Raw genomic sequence first — 20006 nt, 5'->3', positions numbered from 1 at the left:
CAAGTATACGCTTCACACCAAACTCGGATATGACAGCACATCCAAGACCAAAGCTACAGGATTGACAAGAGCAACTCTGTGTCACACGTTTGACGCGGACTTCTCGCACGCGCCAGCACCGAGCGAGAAGAGCTGTACCGAGGGACCAGCCCAGAAAAAGAAAGACACAGTGAGATTTCCCCTCAGGCGACGTGCGAGTGAAAAACAACACAGTTTCGAAGAAGAAAGGCGAAAGACCACTGCCCCTGCTGCAGAAAAACAACACCAAGTATTCTCGAATACCCCATTACCCCGAGCAACCAGACGGAGACACCCGGGCTCCACACGCCAAGCTACCGCGCATCATGCCACGGGGGCAAAAGAATACGAACGACCTTCTCTTCTATCCATGCGCCACGCAAGCACCGCAGACGGCCTTCAAAAAAGAGTGAGCGATTCTGAAAAAGACGACTTTCTCCGAACTCCCTGCTTGCACTGGGGAAGCAATTCCATTGTCACCTTCCAGGATTCCCGGGGTCTCGTACTAACAAACACAAGGAAATTACACTTTTCTTTCCACTTCATCCTCGTTCACCTGCACGTCGCAGCACCTTGGAATTGTTGCTGTGTCCGCCCTTAATGACGCCAAAAAAGTTTTGACTCATTCGTTTTGCCGAGTGCCTGCACTCCACAGGAGACACACGGACACCCTGAAAACTCCACCGAAGGTGTCTCTGTCTCCTAGAGAAATACCTCACAGCGGCATTAAAAGCCGGAAAATACCCAGTGGTTTCCGATCACATAAAGGACCTACCCAAGGTACGATGTCTCGGAATGAAGGATGCAGAATGAGGGTCCTGTATCAAAAGAGGGAAGACGCTATGAACGAAGAAGTCAAAATAAGGGAGACGGCCAAGGAGAACGCTGTATGTCTTTTTTTTTCCAAACAAGAAAAATAGCTATCGGCGGAAGCAGGGCCGAAGCCAAAAGACCACAGCGTGTGACTCCCTACTCGAATATCGATACCTTCAAACAGGTTACATATCAAGGAAGACGCACAGATGTCAAGGTGTCTACAGTAGACCTCAAGATGTTATCGAACACTCACATCGGATAACTTCTGAGGGCGAAACCAGCTAACACGGATGGTCCTTTCAGAAGTCTAGAACGGATGAAACCACTTCAGTCTTTTCCTCGTCGTGAGCGCCCATATGGCGTCCTTCGAAATTCGTGTACAAGCGAAATCCTGATACTGCAGAAGAAAAAGGCCGTGAATCTTTTCCATTGTACGGACTAGAGACTTGACTGTGTATGCATCTATCTGTAAAACAGGTTCGCATCGTCGGTGATGCCTTCTAAATGTCTTGTCCTTTCCTAGAACTGCTCCTCTGCCTGAATAACATAGTGGAAGGTGGAGATCGGGGAAGTCATCGGACTCGAAAGCGACCCGCTCGCTAGCTGTCCCGCAACCCAAGGTTTAAGAACACGTCTTTCTGCAAGAGATAGTCGGTATGGCAGAAGTACGGGGGAAGGACTCAATGATTTGATCACCTTCGACGATAGAAGAAATCAAATGGTCCTCTTCCACTACATGCTACATGTTTCATACACTTAACAACACGAGAGATTCCCTTCTCTCACCTCCTTATCTGTTTCTATCTCATTCACTCTCACTATCAAGAAGAAGACTGGTGTGGAGTCTCAGATATCCTCTTTCTGAAGGAGGGTTGCCGCCTTTGTCCCGTCTGGTATTTCTTCTCGTCGACTCCTTTCTCTTGCTCCGTGCCTTCTTCCGGTCTTCTTTTGTAACGAGATACGGATATGATTCCACGCCGTCCTCCGACACGGCAGAATGTCCTTCCCCATCAGTGCTGCTTCCCGGGCTGTCCGTGGAAAGATGGCGGAGTGTGTCTCTAGAAACACGTTCAAGACGACGAAGATACGCGAGACAACGGTGGACTTCCTGTTTAGAAACGAATGGATCGCAGCACATGCGTCATGTGTAAGTGCTCCTAGAGCAGACGTCCTCTTGTACACACTCAAAAACTCATATTTAGGGAAGCTGACTCACTCCGGACCTTATACACGTAGCCATATCCATGTATCTACAGGTCGACGGATACGAGGATGTACCTCCGGGAAAACAAACGTACATACAGACACCTTTTGCAGAGAAAAAGTAGAGAGCGCTTTGTGACTAGGAAATCACGATAACAAAAAACAAGACGACACAGTAGAAGGAAAGAGTAGAGAACACAGAGTACATGTCTCAGTCTGAGCTTTGGTTAGGACGCTGGTAAGCCACAACCACGCAGCGCGGGTCCCCCTGAGTGAAAGAAAAGAAAAACTCGCTTGTTTAGTCGTTGGCACAGGCAACACAACCTTCCAGGAAGGATATCCTCGAAAACGAAAGAGAAGAAGCAATCGAAACAGAGTCAGCAACTGAGGTAACTCAGACGTAAAGACAACGAGGCCTTCAAGTCTAGACAAGGAATCCCTTTGGAGTGTAAAAGAAACTTCGCACGAGGTGCGCGAGTAGGGAGGCACCGCCTGGAAGATGAGACGACAGAGGGGAGCGACAGCGCTATCTGTCCTTTCTCCTCAGGCTATTAAATGCTCTACAACGAGCCTCCTCGGAAAAAAAGAAACACATGTATAAGAAGAAAAACACGGGATGCCCGGTGTATGAGATCTAAGAAGCAGCTCCCCCAGAAGAAACCAACCTGATACGTCCTTCCTCTTGTCGACAGATAGGACACCAACAAGTTCTTGACAGGAAACTTACCTCCGCAGTCATTCCACCATCTTCAGAAACGAGTTTTTCAGCCATCTGAGCAGTTGAAACCTTCTTCCTTTTCTCTGTATCTCCGCAGGATATTGTATGCTGTTGCTTTGGAGTTGTCGCCTGGGAGACCCCGCGGAGATGAAAAGATGGAGACGAGGGTACCTGTGTAGGTTGACTCACTCCTCGATAACCTTTGCTTGACGCCTTGGCTTTCAAAAGCTTCGACCTAATATTCTGTTCTCCCTGGTTCCACCGTGAAGAGGAAGATCGAATATCAGGAGGTACACTTGTTGAATATCTGTCCGGTGTGTGTACACCTGAAGGGACACGATGTGGGGAGGGAAAAGCAACCTGTTCTCGATGTGAGACTGGAGTCACCCTGGAGGATTTAACAAGTAGATCAGGTGAGAACCAACATTTCTTCTTTTCCTTTTCTTCTCTAATCATATTCTCCCGGTGCGAAGACAAAACACCAGAAGAATACAACCTCTCTTCCGTACTGTTGTCCTCTCGGGCAAGTGCCCCCCCGGAGACTGGATGAGAGAACCCTAAGGATGAAAGAGGTGTAAAATAGAGAGAAGCGTTGTTGCTACCTTTGTCATTATCTTTCTCTTCTTGTCCAATAACAACTTCACCACTCCAGCCCCAGACACTTTCACTCTCTTTTCCTTCTTTCTTCTCTCTACCTCGGTCTTCTCCTTCTCCTTCATCCAACGATCCACCGTCGATCCTTCCTGCTCTAACAGTCGGCGGTATCGTTTTCTGTACCTGTGGACTCTTAGGAAGAAACGTGCCTTCCAAGTTCCTACGTTGGGGAGTGAGACTTGTACTATTCGCTTTTCTAAAGAAGGATATCAGACCGTCTTCTGCCTGTACAGAGTGCACCTCCTCATCATTCTTCTTCGAGACAGCTATCACCTTTAGCTTGTCATGACGCATATAACCAAAGGTAGAAGGTTCCAGTGCTGTCGTTGCTTTGTCTCTATGTAGATCAGCTTCAGAGGCTGAACGGCCTGCTATGTCGGCGTGATGAAAATGGTAAGGCAAACTCACATGTCGATCCTCGAGGTCTCTCCTACTGCCTTCTCCTGTCTTGCCTCGCACTACTCTGCTACCCCGTGGAAGAAGAAGTGGACTAGTTTGAGAGGATCTAACTGAACTGTTTCCCTCATGAAGTACACTAACACTAGAGACTGTCCATGCACAGGTCTTATCGTGTTGCCGCAGAGAGGGAGGTCTCTGATGTGTTTGCTGAGTAGCCGTGAAAACCTCCCGCGCAGGACTGTTGTCGAGAAAGAATGAGGTATGGCATGTGTCCGAATTGAGGTTATTCCGTGAAGAGCCCCCAAGTATCACTGAGGATGTTTCTGCGTGTCTTCTTGTATCTTCACTACCTGCTTCATGAAATACCGTGTAAGGTAGCAACTTATCCTCACTTTCAGCAAGCTTCTCTCGGTCGTTTTTTCTCCGCAAAGACACGTTCTCTTCCTTCACGTGCCGAAACCCTGATCTCTCTTTTCGTCGCGATTGCGTCTCTGTCTCTCCATCTCTTTTTCTCCTTACGCGTCCCTTGACGGCACCTTGACTCCCGGTCTCTTTCTCTTCAATTCTCTGACAGGCAAATACTCTTTGTCTGTTTTGGTCCTCCGATTCCTTTTCTCCGGTAGACGAAGCGTTCTCTCCTCCCTCTAAACCTGAGCGCATGAAGACCTCGAACGAGACATCTGGGCGAACCTTAGCAAGTAAAGCTCGAAGAAGACGTTCTTCTTCCTTTCTTTCTTCATTCATTAGTCTTGATGTTGACAGACTATTTTTGTTGTCTCCCTCCCTCCTTGTTGACAAACCTTCTTTTCTCCGGGACTCTTTCTCCACTTTCATTTTCATGTACGAACTCTCTGCATCTCTCTGTCTTCTCATACCCTTCATCTCCTTGATTTCAAACACAAGATTCTTTTCTCCCTGCTGCTCAGACAGAAGGTCTTCTGTTTTGAATTCTCTATCTCGTGTCACACCGGCATTCCTATGAGAACCTGATGAGTCAGTCTCCTCATGTCTCTTTCTCCTTTCCCCTTTCTCCCCCGTACTTCCACGATCACACGGTTTCGCATCTCTCCTGTAAGAATCTTTAACCTTCTCCTCTCTCCCCCCCACCTGCGGATGTTCGTCGTCAGGTTTTCGAGAGAACTCGAGGCCGCCATCATCACGTGCTTCACTGTTCGTATCTACTATAGCCGCGGCGTTCTGCTTCCCCCGGCTCTTTGCTCCTTGTTTTCTTCCTTGCCTATCTCCGTTCTCAGCAGGTGTAAGTGTATGCCTACTCCACAACCAAGAGTCTTCTTCTTCGATCTTCTCTTCCGGGTCAGTTTTCTTTGGAAGGAAACAATCCCCTATATTCTTCTTTTCGTCTCTGGTCTTCCGCAACTGCTGAACGTCAATTATGTCGAGTCTGTCAAATGAACTGCCTCCTTGTTCTCCAAACCTGCTCTCTTTCTTTCTTCTCTCCAGATGATCCACACGTCCTTCGTCACTATCACAAGAAGAAAAGCGAAGATGTCGATTGTTGTCACGGCTGCTTTTCCCGCCTGCAGTTTTCTTCTCGTGTCGTCGACAAGGCGACTTGTGTGTTTCTTCTTGGGTGGTAATCTCACCGGACTGCTCTACGTCGTACATGTCTTTTTCTCTTCTCCCTGTTTCAAGAGAGTTATTCTCACTTCTTTCGTCTGACATGTCTACAGAAAACACGACATTGTTTGTCCTGTGATCCTCTCCAACAGGCAACAGTTCACGTAATGTTCTACGTGGCTCCCGATCTCTTCTTCTCGGTTGTGTATGAAGGTCATCTGAAGGAGGCGGTAATGCGCTCACAGTACGCTTGTAAGACGAAGTTGTTGACACCATACCTTTCTCACTAGTTGGTCGTATAGCCCTAGTTTCTTTTGACGATGAACAAAATCTTTTCCTATGTGGTGGAAAAGGTTTTGTAGAGGAGACAGGCTCTAGAAGTCTCTCCTGTCCTTCACGCTTCTTCTTCAGTTGATGTTGTAACTCTCTAGAAGGCTTGTCAACTGTCTTTTTTGATCTCGAAGCTACACTTTCATCTTGATCGCCCCAAGAAGACGGATAGGAAGAAGAAGAAGGAGGAAAAAAGACGTGTCTACTCAACTCACGTGCCGCCTCATGGCTTTTTCCGTGTCTAGTCTGGTGAGCTTCTAAACTTCCCTCTGCTGGCTTAGTAGATACAGAATATGAAGGGAAGTAGACATCGTCAGGGAAAAGGTCTGCTTCTTTTTTCTTCTCCTTCGCCTTTGATGAGCTCTGCGTGAGACTACCCCGGAAGTCTCTCTCTAGAGAACAGGGATTGTAGGAGTTCGAAGTACTTTTCCCTACGAATGGAGATCGAGGAACATTCAAGACTCTTTGCAACAGTTCTTCTTCTTCTCTTTTGCTTGTCTCATCTCCAACAACATTCATCTCATCTCGTTCTCTATACTCTTTCCGCAACAAAGTTTTACCATAGTCGTTCCCTCCTCCGCGTGAGTGATATGGAGGCCGTTCTTCTCCCTCCGCATCGCCGGTATTACTTCTTCTAGATTTCCTTCTGTCTGTCTTTGTCTCTTCTGTCTTTGACGTCTCTACTTCTCTCCCTGCTATGGTATTTCCTTTTTCAAACCTTTCCCTCGACTGAAGAAAAGCATCTTTTTGCAACAACTTGTTCGTCTCTGCTTTTCTCGTCACCGTTCTCTTTTCACCTGTCAGTACACTCCCATGTTTTCTCCCTATTCCCTTTGTACGTAGCATCTCTTCTTCGTACTCTACAGAGGACGCCTCGTAAACACGTGGAACCCTGAGATCAGAAGTCATTCTTCTTGTCTCCTTCTTACATCGTTCTTCGTAGCTTTGTCCTTCCCCTCCCTTCTTCTCTATCTTCATGTGCGTAGAAGCTAATCGAGGTTGGTCTTCACGCCTCTTATGATCCTCTCTTTTTGACTCTTTCGCTTTTCTCTTCGTCTTCTCTTCGTCCTCCTCAACGGCCTTCTTTTCTCCTAAGTTTCTTTTCTCTCTCGTCATTTTTACTCTGTTACCTTCTTGAACCCTCCTTCTTTGTGTAGAAAAACTGGAGAACTTGAAAGAGCTCGGTTCGTGTGGTTCTGTGTTTTCTCCATTCTTCTCCTCTCTCGTCTTGGCCCTGATGATCTGCGTCCTATTCTCAACATCCCCTGTAGACTGTGACGTCCCTCTGAGGAGTCCTTTTAACTTCTCATCAGAAAGGCCTTCTCCTCTATCTTTCTTCCTTTGAGAGATAAACGTCTCTTCTTGTCTCTCGACATTCCCTTGTCTTTCTTCTGTCTCTTGAAGATTCTCCTGATACACGAATGCCGAGGACCCACACGTAAAGGGGCGATCTTCCTCTTTCGTCTTCTTCTTTGTGTCCATTTCTCTATCTCTTCGCTTGTTCTCTCCGTCCGTCCTTTCCTTTTCGTTTGAAACTCCTTCACCATCCCGAGATCTCTCAAGGTTCCCCTGTAGAAGTAGAAAGAGAAGAGCTTGGACAATGAGAGAAAGAGAAGCGGATCGGGGAGGCGTCCTCGACTTGCCTTGGTTCCCTTCCGAGTTGAAGGATTGAAGAGAGGAAGAACGTAAAGAAGTTGAAGTTGTCCTCACCCTTCGTGAGAGAACTTTCTCCTTCATGTTGGCACGTCTTTCGTCTGAAGTGTGGTCCATACCATCTGTTAAAAAGACCGACTCTGCCGGCGATGTAGAGGCACTCGAGCTTCTACCGTTCAGTTGTCTACTCGGGTCGTGTCCTCTTGAGTCGTATTCGTCTTCCCTTGTCCTATCACGTTTTTCTATCATCCTTTTCATCTCCTGTAGAAGCCTTTCTTGTAACACATCATAGACCTCCTGAACAGCATCTCTTGTACGTTCCTCAGTCATACCCCCTCTTCCCCTCTCTAGTGTCGACGAGAGCTTCAAAATGCAATCCTCCCCAGAGAAAGAATTTTCATCTCTCTTTTCTCCTTCCATCAAGGACTCCTTCTTGAAGCTCTCCTTCACTTCTTCTTCTTCTGACCTCTCCTTCCTCCTAGGACCCCTTTCTCCAATTTCTTCCTTCTCTTTATCTTTTCTTTCTCTTTCTTGACTGCTCTTTCCTATCTCCGGAATCCCTTCCTCCTGCTGAGATCCAGACAGAGAAGAAGAGGAAAGTAGCGCGTGACTTCTTGCATGCAATCCAGACATCAACTCTTTTCTTCGTTCATTTGTTAAGTCCTTCTCTGGTACTTTGAATGAAACCTGTTGACAGCCTTCCCGTACCCATGAAGCAAGAGACTGAATTACGGATTCTTGTAAAGGATGCGCCTCCTCTTCTGTAAAAGAAGACAAGAGCAACGACAGAGATGAAGATACCTGTAGAAGACGGTCTTCTTCTAGTGAATGATGATCTTCTGATGGCATTTGAGGAAAGAGATGAAGAGAAGATGATTGAAAGAATGAACTTGGGAGACATTCCTCTCCCTGTTGAAACAAAACATCTTCTTCTTCGGTTCTCCGTCTTCCTCTCAACTCCACTCCTTCCTCTCTCCTGTCCTTCCCTCGTTGCTTTCCTTTGTCTTTTGCAATCTCTTCTTGTTGCTCTTTTGAAGCAAATGAATGTCCAAAAGAGATGAACTGATAGTAAGGAAACGAGAAGGAATCATCCGACTTCCCCTCTACTTGTCTGGTTTCTATCGTCTTTCTTCTCCCGTATCTTATCATCAGCTCGGGGTTCTTCGATGCACCTACTACTGAAGGAAGAAGAGGAGACGTCTGTGAAGAAGTGTCTTCTCCCCCTTCTTGTAATGCTGAGAGAGTAAGAGGAAGCTCTAGAGATCCTTCTCCTTCATAAGCGATTTGAGAGATATCTGTTCTTTCTTTCCTCCTATGCACGACACCACCACCATCACCATACAGACCTTCCCCCCCTGTCATGAGACAATCAGACGATTCTTTACCGAACTCATCTGACAAAGAAGACGCAGAAGAGTAAGAGTTAACGCATTCAGATGAAGACAAAGAAGAGGGGATATCATCATCAAAACGGTGGCGGTGTCTCCCCCTTCCTCGTTCTTTTGAGTCAACTTCCTTACTTGAGGAATGAGAGAAAGATTGCTCTCCAACATCTTTAAACCGTTTCGCATGAACCGAAGGATAACTCCTATTACTAGTAGCAGCTTGATCATGACTCCTTTCTTCTAATCTTTCTCCGCTTCCTCTAACAACATCTCCTCCTCTACTTTTATCTTGATTTGTTACATGAGAACCAGAACAAGAAGAGGAAATCGAAGTCGAATCTTCACTCGTGTTGTGTGTCTTTCTCTTAAATGAGTTATGGGGAAAGATCTCGACAAGATCAGGAGGAGCTGTGGGTGCGTCTAGCTTGACTTTTTCTTTTTCTACCGGAAGACGAGGAGAGCAAGAAGATATAGGAGACTTCCTTCCTTCTTCTTTTTCTTTTTTCACTGGACTCTCAACAACCGGAGCCTTCTTACTCGAGATGCTTGTTGATCGTCGGTGACCATCCATCTGGAGATCCACCACCCTCGAACGTACATCTTCTTTCTTGCTGTTAGACGGACAGGTAGAACGACAACTAGTGAACATCCGACTCTTCTCTCTCTTCTTCATATCCGTCTGCCTCTGTGTATGTTTCGCAGAACTCACTAAAAGAAGAAGAGGTCTAAGAACAGATTGTAACTCCTGCGATACTGAGACTTGTGCTAACGATGACGTAAGAGAAGCTGAAGCTTCCTCATGGCAGCTGAGAGATGCAGAGAGAAGGGTTCCTTCTTTAGCTTGTATTGTGTTAGGGTCTCTCCGGGTCAGAGGAGAACAAGAGGAAGACGACGACTCTAGAGCTGCCTTCGCTACAAGCCGAGATTGAAGAGAACGAGAAGAAGGGAGTGAATAACTTCTCTGCTGCGATGACACCAGAAAAGGGTTCATATTTGTACATAAAGAAGACGACGAAGAGCTGTTAAGAGAACAAGTCTGGGTGAAAGAAGACGAAGACGAGTTTGACAGAACTTGTGAGGAATGAAGCAATACTAAAGGGTCACGTGCAAACGACGAAGATATAACATACCGAGGTCGTGAGGGAGGAATAGAAACATCAGACACTGTTGATATGATCCTTCGACAATTTTCCTTCTTCTCACAGACGCCATTAGAAGAAAGACAAGGAACCGGTGGACATACACCTTCAGGAGAAAGAAGATTCGGTTCTCTCGAAGACGGTTTTCGAAAGGAACCTCTAGCAGGCGTCACTCTCGATACATCCACACCTCCTTGAGCTGAAGAGACTTCAACTAAAGGCGGCTCTTTATGATGATCGTCGCCTTCAGCAGAAGAAAAAAGGGGAAACGAAAAGACCGATGTCTGTACAGCCCGAGACTGAGAACTAGGTCTGACACATGGAGACGAAGAAGATGCAGAAGACGCCCACGCATTCTCGGGAGGTCTCCCTACTGAAGGCGATAATGACGAAACATCATATCGTTCTCTACGGTGAAAATCATCTCCTTCTCTTGAAGAAGCAAAGAACGAAGTCCTCTTTATCTCTTCTACTGAACTAGAAGGTAGGGTCCTTTCCACTTGTATTGGTTTGTTTCCGACAACACCGCCGATGTATCTCTCAGAGTTTTGTTCTGAGAGGCAATCTCTTATAGATCTCTTGTCCTTCATCTGGTTTTTTCTCCCTTTCCTTTCGTTATCTTTACTGTCTTGTGCTTCACCTAAGAGCCCTCCTTCCGCAACGACTACTTCTTCTTTTCTCTTGTCTCCTAACATCATTCTATCTCTCTCTCCTCTCTCTCTTGGCATGAACGCCTCCTTCTCTTCTCGATCAGGAACTCTCTGCGCTTTTGAAAGCAGTTTCACATCAGATGCTTGACGAAGGTCGGTATTAGAAGTAGACGGTCGGAGAGATGAAGTTCCGTGAAGAAGATTCTCAACAGACGATTCAATGGTAGACTTATGACGACTTCCTTCACCGCACACTCTGGAGATGATGGGAAGGCTTCTTCCCTTCTGTCTACCATGCTCGGAGAAGAAAATATCCTTCACAACATGAGAGTCCTCACATCCCCCAGCAGCAGCAGCATGAGGGGGAGACGATGGCTGAGGCTCATGTGAGAGTAGAAGCAAGCGAGAGGAAGAAGCAGAAAGGAGAGAAATCGGTCTTTCCGAAGGGATGAAAGAAGGAGATTGCAAGGCAGACGAAGAGAAAGAGGATGCGGAGGAAGAGGTAACATCTTTCATGACCTGGATCTCGCCCTTGGGAAAACCAGCCTGATGTTTCCTTCTCTCACTTTCTACCTTGGGTTCTCCATCGTCATTTACTCCTTTCCTGTCCTTCTCTTCTTTGAGTTGTTCTCCCTCCTTCTGTTCTACAAGACTAGCTCCTGTCAGAGACCAAATGTCCCGATTCTCCCCATGAACATCGCGACAAGGAAACTCAGGATGATGTACATCTTCTACAGTTTCTTTTCCTTTCATTGGTGAAGGATATCTTAGCAAGACCTCTCGTTCTGTCTTTCGAGAGGAAGGAGGTGAGAAAGAAGAAGCAAAACAGTTTCTCTCCTCTTGTGTTAGCCGTTGCTCTCTCTGGCCTTTCTCCTTGATCATCACTCTCTCACACTCTTCCAAGAGGTTGTGTCTACTTCTTAACACCGCTTCTTTCTGATACATTCCTGAGCTTAGACCACCAGCAACTCCTCCTCTGTCTTCTTTTCTCTCGACATATTGAGAAGGCTTCAGGATCTTCTCTTCTATTACGTCTACATCATGAGGTAATGCCCCCCACATATTACTTCCATTCTCTTGGTTTCTGTCAGTCGGACTTGTAGAAGTAAGAAGAGGAGAAGGACCACCACACAACAACTCTGGTCCGCTGCTTTGATCTTTCTCTCCGCGCAGTGTTAGGTGATCGCTGTTCTTCTTTCCTTCATCATCCAACAATGTCTCTGTCTTGTGTCCGTCCTTATCTTCCCCATACTTCTTCTCTCGATCACTACTCCATTGTTCGCTCCTCTCTCCATGAATGCTTTTTTCCTCTTTTTCTCCTTTCCAACTTGATACGTCGTTACCTTCATGTCGTTTTTCCCCACTGTTGAACTCCGAGGCGTCTTCCCTCCGATTCGCCATGATACCAGAGGCATGCACCTCCTGCTTACCCTCATTCTCCTGCTCGGGAAGTTCCATCATCGTAGGATCAGCCCGGTTAGGTTGAAAGAGAACGACATCCTTCTGGTTTTCTTCTCTCTCTGTATAATCTCTTCCGTTGTCACGTACTACGTCATCTATCTTATGTCTTGTTGAGGCCTGTCTCTCAGTGAAGGTGACCCTTTCTGGTACTTCTATCACATGATATTGAACTTCATCTCCTCTGTCTTTTCCTTCCAAATTCTCTTTTTGTCTTCCTCTATGCAAACGCTCCTCCGTCTCCCTCATATCTCCACCCGAACTGACCTCAGTCTCTGCTTCACTCCCCTCTCTTCTTTCACCTGTTTCTTCTCCCTCTCGTATCTCCGACTTGTGCCGCTCCTGTTCCTGAGGAGCTAATTGCACATGCTGATTACTCTCTCCAGCCGTTTCTTCTTTCTTACATTCACATTGCAAACTAGGAGAGACACGGTGATCCTGGGGAGCTTCTAACTGAGTAGACGTCTTTTGTTTCTCATCGACCATCTTTTGCGAGCCTAATAGAACTTCTGCTTGACGGTTGTCAGAAGAACAATCTTCAGCTGCTCTCCTTTGCTTCTCTTTGTGTAACTCCTCATACGATACACCGAGACCCTGGGGTGGCTGTATATCATCATCATCATGCAAAAAGGGAGCATTCAAGGCCTCAGTCTCTGCAAGTGTTTGGTGAACAACAGGTGTAAAGGCGTCTTGGGGTGAAGTCTGTATATCAGCACGACATCTTTGAGAGTTCTCATCCATCTTTAAGAATCTCTCCTTCCCTCTTGCCTTTTCACCTTCTCTTTCTTCGTTCCCGTCCTTAGCGTACATAACCTGGTGAGTAGGCCTAGACACCATCATCATCTCATGCTCAAGGCGAAGCTTTTGCATGAGCATTTGAAGGTATTCCTGCTGTCTAGAGATTTCACGTAACTGCTCCGCCTGCCATTCTTGTTGTTGTTCTCTATGAGCTTGTCGTCTTTGCATCTCCCGTTGACCCTCACGAATCTCTTCGAGTTCAAGGAAAGCTTTAAGAGAAGTTGGTGCTTGTCTTTGCATGTCTTTAAGATTCCTCCCCATCTCTGACGTATTATCTGCCTTGTGTACAGGAAGAGAATTTTCATGCATAAGAACTAAAAGAGGCGAAGATTTATCTTGTTTCCTTTCGAAATATTCTTTTACCTCTGCTGACTGATGCGAGGGCGTTGTGACTCTGTCCATCTCACTCATATCGATGGTCGTTTCTTCTTGTCCGTTTTTTCTCACCTCTCGATTCACGCTCTGCTGCGACGGTGGTGATGAGAATGACGAAGAAATTTCATTCAGTTCCATAGTCTTGCCTTTGTCCCCCTCTGCATCTTTCATCTCCATGGTGCCACCGCTCTTCATTGGAACTTCTCCTCGGAAACTTACACACCTTTCCCTCGTCCCTGCAGCTGATGAAGATGGCAGTTCCTTCTGAGTGTCTGCGTATAGCATGGGAGACGAAGAACAAAGGCGACCCGAGACATTGTGAGCAACAGACGAAGATACACCAAGTTTGGAAACTGTAGAAATCGAGTTAGGAGGGAACCTAGAAGAAGGAGAACTCGGGATTTGATTCTCTCGGCTTGTTTGACTTGCTCTCCCTCTTAGTCCTACATCATCACCGGCATGCTCCTTCTCAAAGCAACTGGTAGCTCTACGAGCTGCTGCAGTGGCTGGTGATAAAGAAGATGAGCTTATCATTGTTCGTCGCCATTCAATTTCCTTCAGAAGTGAAAAGAAGCCCAAAGGAAAGATCTGAGGTGATTTCTCCGGATGAGGAAAGGTTTGAGAAGAACCATCTGAGATAGGTCTTTCACGGGGTGCTTCAGTCTCAGTTTCTTTCGGAAGTCCTCCATATCCCCCCCGAGAAGAAGAATCTGTTGTGTGATGAGAAGATAGGGATTTCATACAAGAAGGAGGAGAAGAGGAAGCACTAACTCGTTGATGTGGTGAGGTTGAAGGAATAGAAGATGATGTCGAAGCGACCGATTGGTTCGCTTCACCAACAGGAAGTAGAATAGAAGACCAGAGATCCAAATGAGAATCGGCTGTCGATGATGAAGAAGTAAGTGCTGCTGCTGCTGTCCATTTGTCCTTACGCCCTGAAGATAATGCAAGAAGGCTTGGCGAAGATGAACGAGAAGAAGATGAAGAAAAGAGAGGAGGAAAAGAGTTCTTTACAGCATCAGAGGACATTGTAACTTTTGATTCGTAGTTAGGCTGTGCCCCTGAGGCATCTTTAGGACTAGAAGACTCAGCAAGACACGCAGTCGCCGCTGTCATCCCTTTCTCGGAGCGAAGAGATGCCGAGGAAGAGGAAGGAGGTAGTGCATGTAACATGGACTTGGTCGTTGTTCTCCCTTCGCTTTTCTCGTCTAATGACGTTAATGACATTTTGAGATCAGCGGGAACCTGAATAGATGACCAGAGATCTAAATGAGAATCTGGGAGAGACTGACATGAAGTAGTCGAAGACAATGGAAGAGACACCGTAGTCGTCTTTTCACGAGCAGGTTGTGGGGATGGAGACATTGCCGCACTTGGATCTCTAGGATACGAGGAAGTGACTTGTCCATCACCCACATGAAAGAGGCCTGTGTTTCCATGAGATCTCTTTGTATTGCCTTGTAAGCCAACGCGTAAGGAAGAAGAAGACGAGAGAGCACTGACCTGAAACGGAGAAGAAATTGCTAAAGAAGAAAAAACCTTTGAAGAAGAAATATCGTCTCTGGGCTTAAGAACAATCCCCTTCCCTACAGGCGAACGACGACCATTTGACTGGGTAAGGGAGGACATACCGCCCCCCCTAGATGAATCAAGAGCTGATATCGACAAAGGTTTGTCCATAGAAAAGATTTCGACTCCGTCTACAACTCCAGGAAGAAGAGAAGACTCGTGTATCCTTGGGCCTTCTTGTGCGTTTCTTCTCGAAGCTCTTTCTCCAAGGCACTCGCCATCTTGATGGTTCCCTTCGCTTCGTCCATCCCACCGTCCGAACATAGGAACGGGGCCCTCGACCTGTGTAGATGTAGGCGGTGCGATGAGTGTAGTGTTGTTTGGCTGCTGTGGAACTTGAGAAAGATCAGGTGTACTCTCTGCCCTTCCACCCGACAAGAGAGATGTGCCTAGCTCTTTGGTGTATATACCCCCCCCAAACAATGGATCCACATAAGCATCAACAAGCGGAGTATTCTCACGTGAGGAACACTGGAGCTTCGTGTATAGTTGAGAGGTGTTCGGAGAAGACAGTTTGAAATCCTGAAGATGATAGAAGAGTCCTGTATCTCTCCGAAAACCGGAAACTTCCTCTCCGGCGACTGACGTTGCTCGGTCTCGTTCCCTTATACCTTGAATTGCACGTGAAGAAGTCTCCAGGGTGGTAGGAGGAACAGCGTTGGGCTGACTCTTCGAGACTCCTTCGCTTGGTAAAACACTCAAGAAAGCAGACTGAGCATTGCTGTCAGCCTGCCCTAGTTCACTTCTCCACAAATCTCTCTCACTGCGACTAGCCAGCCCTAGATACGGGGAAGACGAGGAAGAGGAGCCTAACGCAGATGCGGGTGGAGGAGAAGAAACCAGACTCGAAGAGTTCTTCTGCTTTTCCAGTTCCAATGTCTCTAGGAGGCGTGCCTCCTCTCCTGCAACCCAATCATTCACCACTTGTGGTTTTGGATGGACGTCCACTTGAGTCTTCCATGACACGGAAGCCCCTGTTCGGATCTCAGGAAAGGATTGTGTTGAGACATAGCTAACCGTCATATCTTCATTCTTCTTGTACTCTTGCAAGAATCGAGCAGAGGAAGACAACAGTGAAATAACATCTTCAGACGGAACTGGAAAAAACTTCTTTTCCCCTTTCTCAGACAGTGCAGTCTTTTTCAGAGGAAGACAGGAAGATAAAAAAGCATTCTCCATCGTTTCTACTGTCCCTCGGAGATCTCCGAGTTCCTCCGGTCTAGGTGACCTTCCATTATCGGAGAAATTCCTGCTATGCAAAACAAACCTTTCACGCTTTCCTCCCTCTCGCTTTGCAGAAGGCGTCCGAGACTTCGAGCTACTCAGTCCACGTCGGCCGTGAGATTCACCTACGTGTGTCTTATCTTCTTGGCTACGATCCTCGACGACTAAGGTATCCGACAGGGCTTGTAAGAACTTTCCTTTCCCCTTCTTCTCTTCTTTATGAAGGCTTGACGGAGAAACAAAAGAATTTGCATCGGTACGTTTTGAGTCGCAGTCTAGGAAAGATGTCTGAGGGAAGGAAGAACGACTAGCCAGAACAGAACCAGCGGTACTACGTTGAGAAAAAGATTGAAAAGGAGGATGACCGAAATGTGTAAACTCATATTCTACTTGTCGGTTTCCCACAGAGACAGATGTCCTCTCCTCAGAAGAACAGTTACCCGAGTGTGACTGTTCCTGAGAAGACCTTTCATACTCAGTTTCTCCATCAACGAGAGACTCAACATCCGTGAGGTATACAGGGGAAGAGAGAGGAATCTTTCGAGCTGCTGAACGAATGATTTCCCCTAATGAAGAAGGTGAGGTCGACGAGGAAAGTGTTGGGAGATTGTCCGTCTTTGTCGATTGGCTTTCAGCAAATTTCCCACTATTCACACCTGAGAAAAGACGATTATCTTCGGTCCGCTTCCGGTGTACGTACAGGTGGTGACCCTGCGGCTTTTGAGAAACATTATGTTTCTTTTCCTGCTGGCGCACCCGCTGCTCTTCTTCTGATTGAGCAAGAAGACGCTGAAAAACAGGAAGCTCTACAACTGAAGGAGTTACTGGCGTAGGAGGCAATGTTGAACAGCCTGAGAGTGATAAAGAATCCGCGGGACTAGTCGATAACCCCGGCTGCACGGACACTCCGGGTGCACCCAAAGAAGCCCCTCCTCCCCCTCTGCTCGACACAGGGGCGCTGTGATAGGCAAAAGAAGAAACCGGTATACGTTCACGGCCATTTCCTTGTGATATAGTGGACCCGTCATGGACAGGTTCCATCTGCTCGTCTTCTGAAAACGGAGACTGGTCTACACTCTTTTGGTTGTCGCCACGCCTACCCCCAAGTGGTGAGTTCAACGGATGCCGTGCTCCTCTTGCGCCACCTGTAACTGACCGGTGTGTAGACATCGCTCGACTGCCGTGCGACACCGACAGCTTCCGCTCATCTTTTTCGGCTCCTTCGATAGAGGCAGACAGGGATCGAGAAGAGCCACCGTCTAGTTGTAGCGTGGTGAGAGGTCCATCTGGGTAACGAAAAGTGTCACTCAGTGATTCCGCAGAAACAGAGGCACGGACCGCCTGTGGGTTCTTTTCTGCCTGTTTTGAGTGTGTCATCGGACAGGATCCCCTATGTTCCCCGGGAGTTGAGACAGCTAGCTGCCGAGGCTTCCTCGGTCGCAACGCTCCCGTCCTGTTTCGCCTCCTAGAAGCGGAATCCTTCCGGTCGCCGGCCGCGTGTGCAGAGAGCCTGGCTAACTCTTCAGAGTTGGGCAAGGGCTGGCCGGCTGGCCAAGAGGCCGTCAGGAGCGTTGGACCATGCGGAGTTGCCATGGTCGGAAAAAGCAAGGAAGGGACTGAACCCCGAGCAAGACCTGTCATACGATGCTTCTAAAAACTACCATCTCTGATCAGAAGGAAACGAGAAGAAGAATGGCAAGTCTGGAAGAAGACCTCCCGCTCTCATACCGGGGAGATTGGTCAAGTGACCCAAGAACAAGGTCGCCAAAAAGCGAACATCCAACCTCAGCTCCCCAGTACCCTTTAAAAAAGAAAAACTGGGCAGATGCACACCCTTTATACGGGAACAGCTGTCATGAAGAACGCCTCTACGTGTGTCTCAACCCCGGCCTGTACATATAGCGGCCGCACGTCCTGGCGGCCAGGTCAGGTGCTTCACCAAGGGGGAGACGGAACCATAATTAGAAGCCAGCTACTTGGCGCCCTCTTAGGTGCGGTGATGAAACAAGTTGTGCAAGAAGCTGTCGAAGACGCGCCACAAGGAAAAAGACGCATGTCATGGGAGAAGGCATGCGACCAACCAGGGAGAAAGGCTGCGCTACACACGCCGACTGAGTGCGGACTGAAGGTCCGCTACGGAAGATGACAACCCTTCGGAAAGAAAGGCGGCAGGGGAATCGAGTCCGAGTGTTTTGTCTTGCCTTTTTTTATAATTATGTTTCTCGTCCCTCTCGGGGTGAAGGAGACAGGATACCCTGTGGCGAATCTTGTAGTGAGAACCTGGCGGACGCACGAGCCGGGAAAGCGTGCCGCTCCAGGCAGTAACGTGAGGAATACAGATAGCAACGGTGATGCTACTTAGGAGCTCTGCGAATCCCCCTTCCAGAACTCACTTCCTCCCCTGGCTTTCCGTACTCGTCTCGACAGATTGCAACCGCGGCTTCCTACACAATGCTGGCTGAGTAGCGGTACACCGGGTGTCTTCCGTTTGTCGAACGTGGTCGTACTCTAGCCCGCCAACTGGGGTGTTGACAGCGCTCACAGGCACTGTCGTAGACTGTCCTACTACATAGGATGGGGATCGCCATCCTGTTTGCCTGCTCGAGGTTATAGCCGTCAACGAATCGTATTCCGGACTGCATCGTTCAGCTCTTCGGCAGACTAGGTGCACCAAGTGCTGATTCGAACGTTGTACGCGTGGTCATTATATTAGCTGCTTGAAGTGTCATCGTATCAGTCCAACAACTTGAAATAAAAACAGCCAAAAAGAGAAAAAAAGGGACACCCAGGTTTGTCACGCTACGCGACCAAGTGCAGAGCGACTGGCAGGAACGCCTAGGAAAGTTTAGCTCCCTGCCTTTGTTCAGCACCAAGGAGGAACAACACAAAGCGTCATATAGACGCACGAGGCTGTCGCGGCCGCCGGCGCGAGAGCCACAGAGCAAACGAGGGAACACGCAAGCACGTAAACGGTGAAGAAGAGCTAACTGGACCGTCGCCGCGTCGCACGGGAAACGCTTCCGTCCGTGCGCAGGCGGTGCCTAGACACTACAACAATGAAGTCCGTGGAACTCCAGACAAGACTGAAAGGTTCCGCGGAAGGCTACAGGGACAAAGACACTCGCCCCAGTGCTGTGTTCAAGAATGGGACACAGCTGAAGGTCTCGTAGGCCTGGACCGGCAGCGAGTCAGACGGCGCAGCCTTACGCCAAAAGACTTTCGGTCGGCAGTTTTCAATGGTGTTTCCCGAGTATACATGCCTCAGCAACAGCTGCCACTGGAGTGACTTGCTCAGGGGTAACCATATGAAGAGAAGCGAAGTGGACTGCTCGCGCGAGCGAGCTTGCAAAAGGCCGGAAAGAATTGAAGGGCAACTTGTTGCCCGTTGCCGAGGCGCAGTGTGGATAGCTTCCTTTCCGTACTCGGGGAGCGAATCAGCGGTGTCATGTACACTCATAGGCCCAACTTGAGCCTGCCAGCGAGGGTGGGTCCTCCGTTTCCCGAGTGGTGCAGCTGCTAAGTCCACATTCACATCTGTGACGGAAAACACCCCGACCGTATGCGACAACGCTTTCAACTACCAGAAGTCAAGTCCGGATAAAACGAACACCCCCGTATGGAATGGTCGTACGTATAAACAGAAAAACGTTCTTCGAAAGCTCCAGAAACGTGCCACCTTTCTCGATTCAGGAGTTGCTTCCTCTTCCGTGATCGCCAGGCTATACTACTGTCATGCGAGACCGTGAATTGGCCAACTCGCAAATCGAACAGGCTTGGTTAGTCTTACTGCTTGTGATTTGATATCTTGGGGGATAGCATTCACTTGAAGTGCCTTGTCCGTCTTCCTGGTCGGAGCTGGAACTGTAAGCATCACAAGGTCATTACAGTTTCATCTCGGGGACAAACCTTGTGAATTTTCCCGGACATATTTGGGGTTACACGCTTGGCGAAGCCGGACGCGGACCGAGGGGATTTGAACACTCAGTAGAGCTCGCTGCAGTTCATTTGACTACCTTTCGCTACTTGGTATTTGGTTCCT

The 20006-nt window shown here is 47.9% G+C and overlaps 2 protein-coding genes across 2 annotated transcripts; both read right to left on the bottom strand.

Annotated features, from left to right (window-relative positions):
• Nucleotides 1-498: 498 nt before the first annotated feature.
• On the bottom strand, nucleotides 499-18388 carry CSUI_006356 (uncharacterized protein). The gene is made up of 4 exons (XM_068066519.1): nucleotides 2765-18388; nucleotides 1621-1942; nucleotides 794-836; nucleotides 499-660 (listed from the first exon to the last, which is right to left on the bottom strand). The coding sequence occupies exons 1-2, from the start codon at nucleotides 17606-17608 to the stop codon at nucleotides 1640-1642; spliced, it is 15147 nt and encodes a 5048-aa protein (XP_067921508.1). The 5' UTR covers nucleotides 17609-18388; the 3' UTR covers nucleotides 499-660; nucleotides 794-836; nucleotides 1621-1639.
• A 1171-nt stretch (nucleotides 18389-19559) lies between these two features.
• Nucleotides 19560-19901, bottom strand: CSUI_006355 (uncharacterized protein). Its single transcript, XM_068066518.1, has one exon. The coding sequence runs from the start codon at nucleotides 19836-19838 to the stop codon at nucleotides 19698-19700; it is 141 nt and encodes a 46-aa protein (XP_067921507.1). The 5' UTR covers nucleotides 19839-19901; the 3' UTR covers nucleotides 19560-19697.
• Between the last annotated feature and the right edge of the window lie 105 nt (nucleotides 19902-20006).

This window comes from Cystoisospora suis (genome assembly GCF_002600585.1).
Source record: "Cystoisospora suis strain Wien I chromosome Unknown contig_3203, whole genome shotgun sequence".
In the NCBI taxonomy this organism is placed as follows: domain Eukaryota; phylum Apicomplexa; class Conoidasida; order Eucoccidiorida; family Sarcocystidae; genus Cystoisospora; species Cystoisospora suis.
This window is presented reverse-complemented; position numbering and strand designations above follow the sequence as displayed.

Bases quoted from the DNA above. Each gene is read 5' to 3' on its own strand.
- CSUI_006356 (XM_068066519.1), bottom strand. From the start codon at position 17,608: ATGACAGGTCTTGCTCGGGGTTCAGTCCCTTCCTTGCTTTTTCCGACC. The intron at 1,943-2,764 runs GTAAGTTTCCTG...GTTTCTAAACAG, and splicing joins ATGGTGGAATGACTGCGGAG to GAAGTCCACCGTTGTCTCGC.
- CSUI_006355 (XM_068066518.1), bottom strand. From the start codon at position 19,838: ATGCTTACAGTTCCAGCTCCGACCAGGAAGACGGACAAGGCACTTCAA.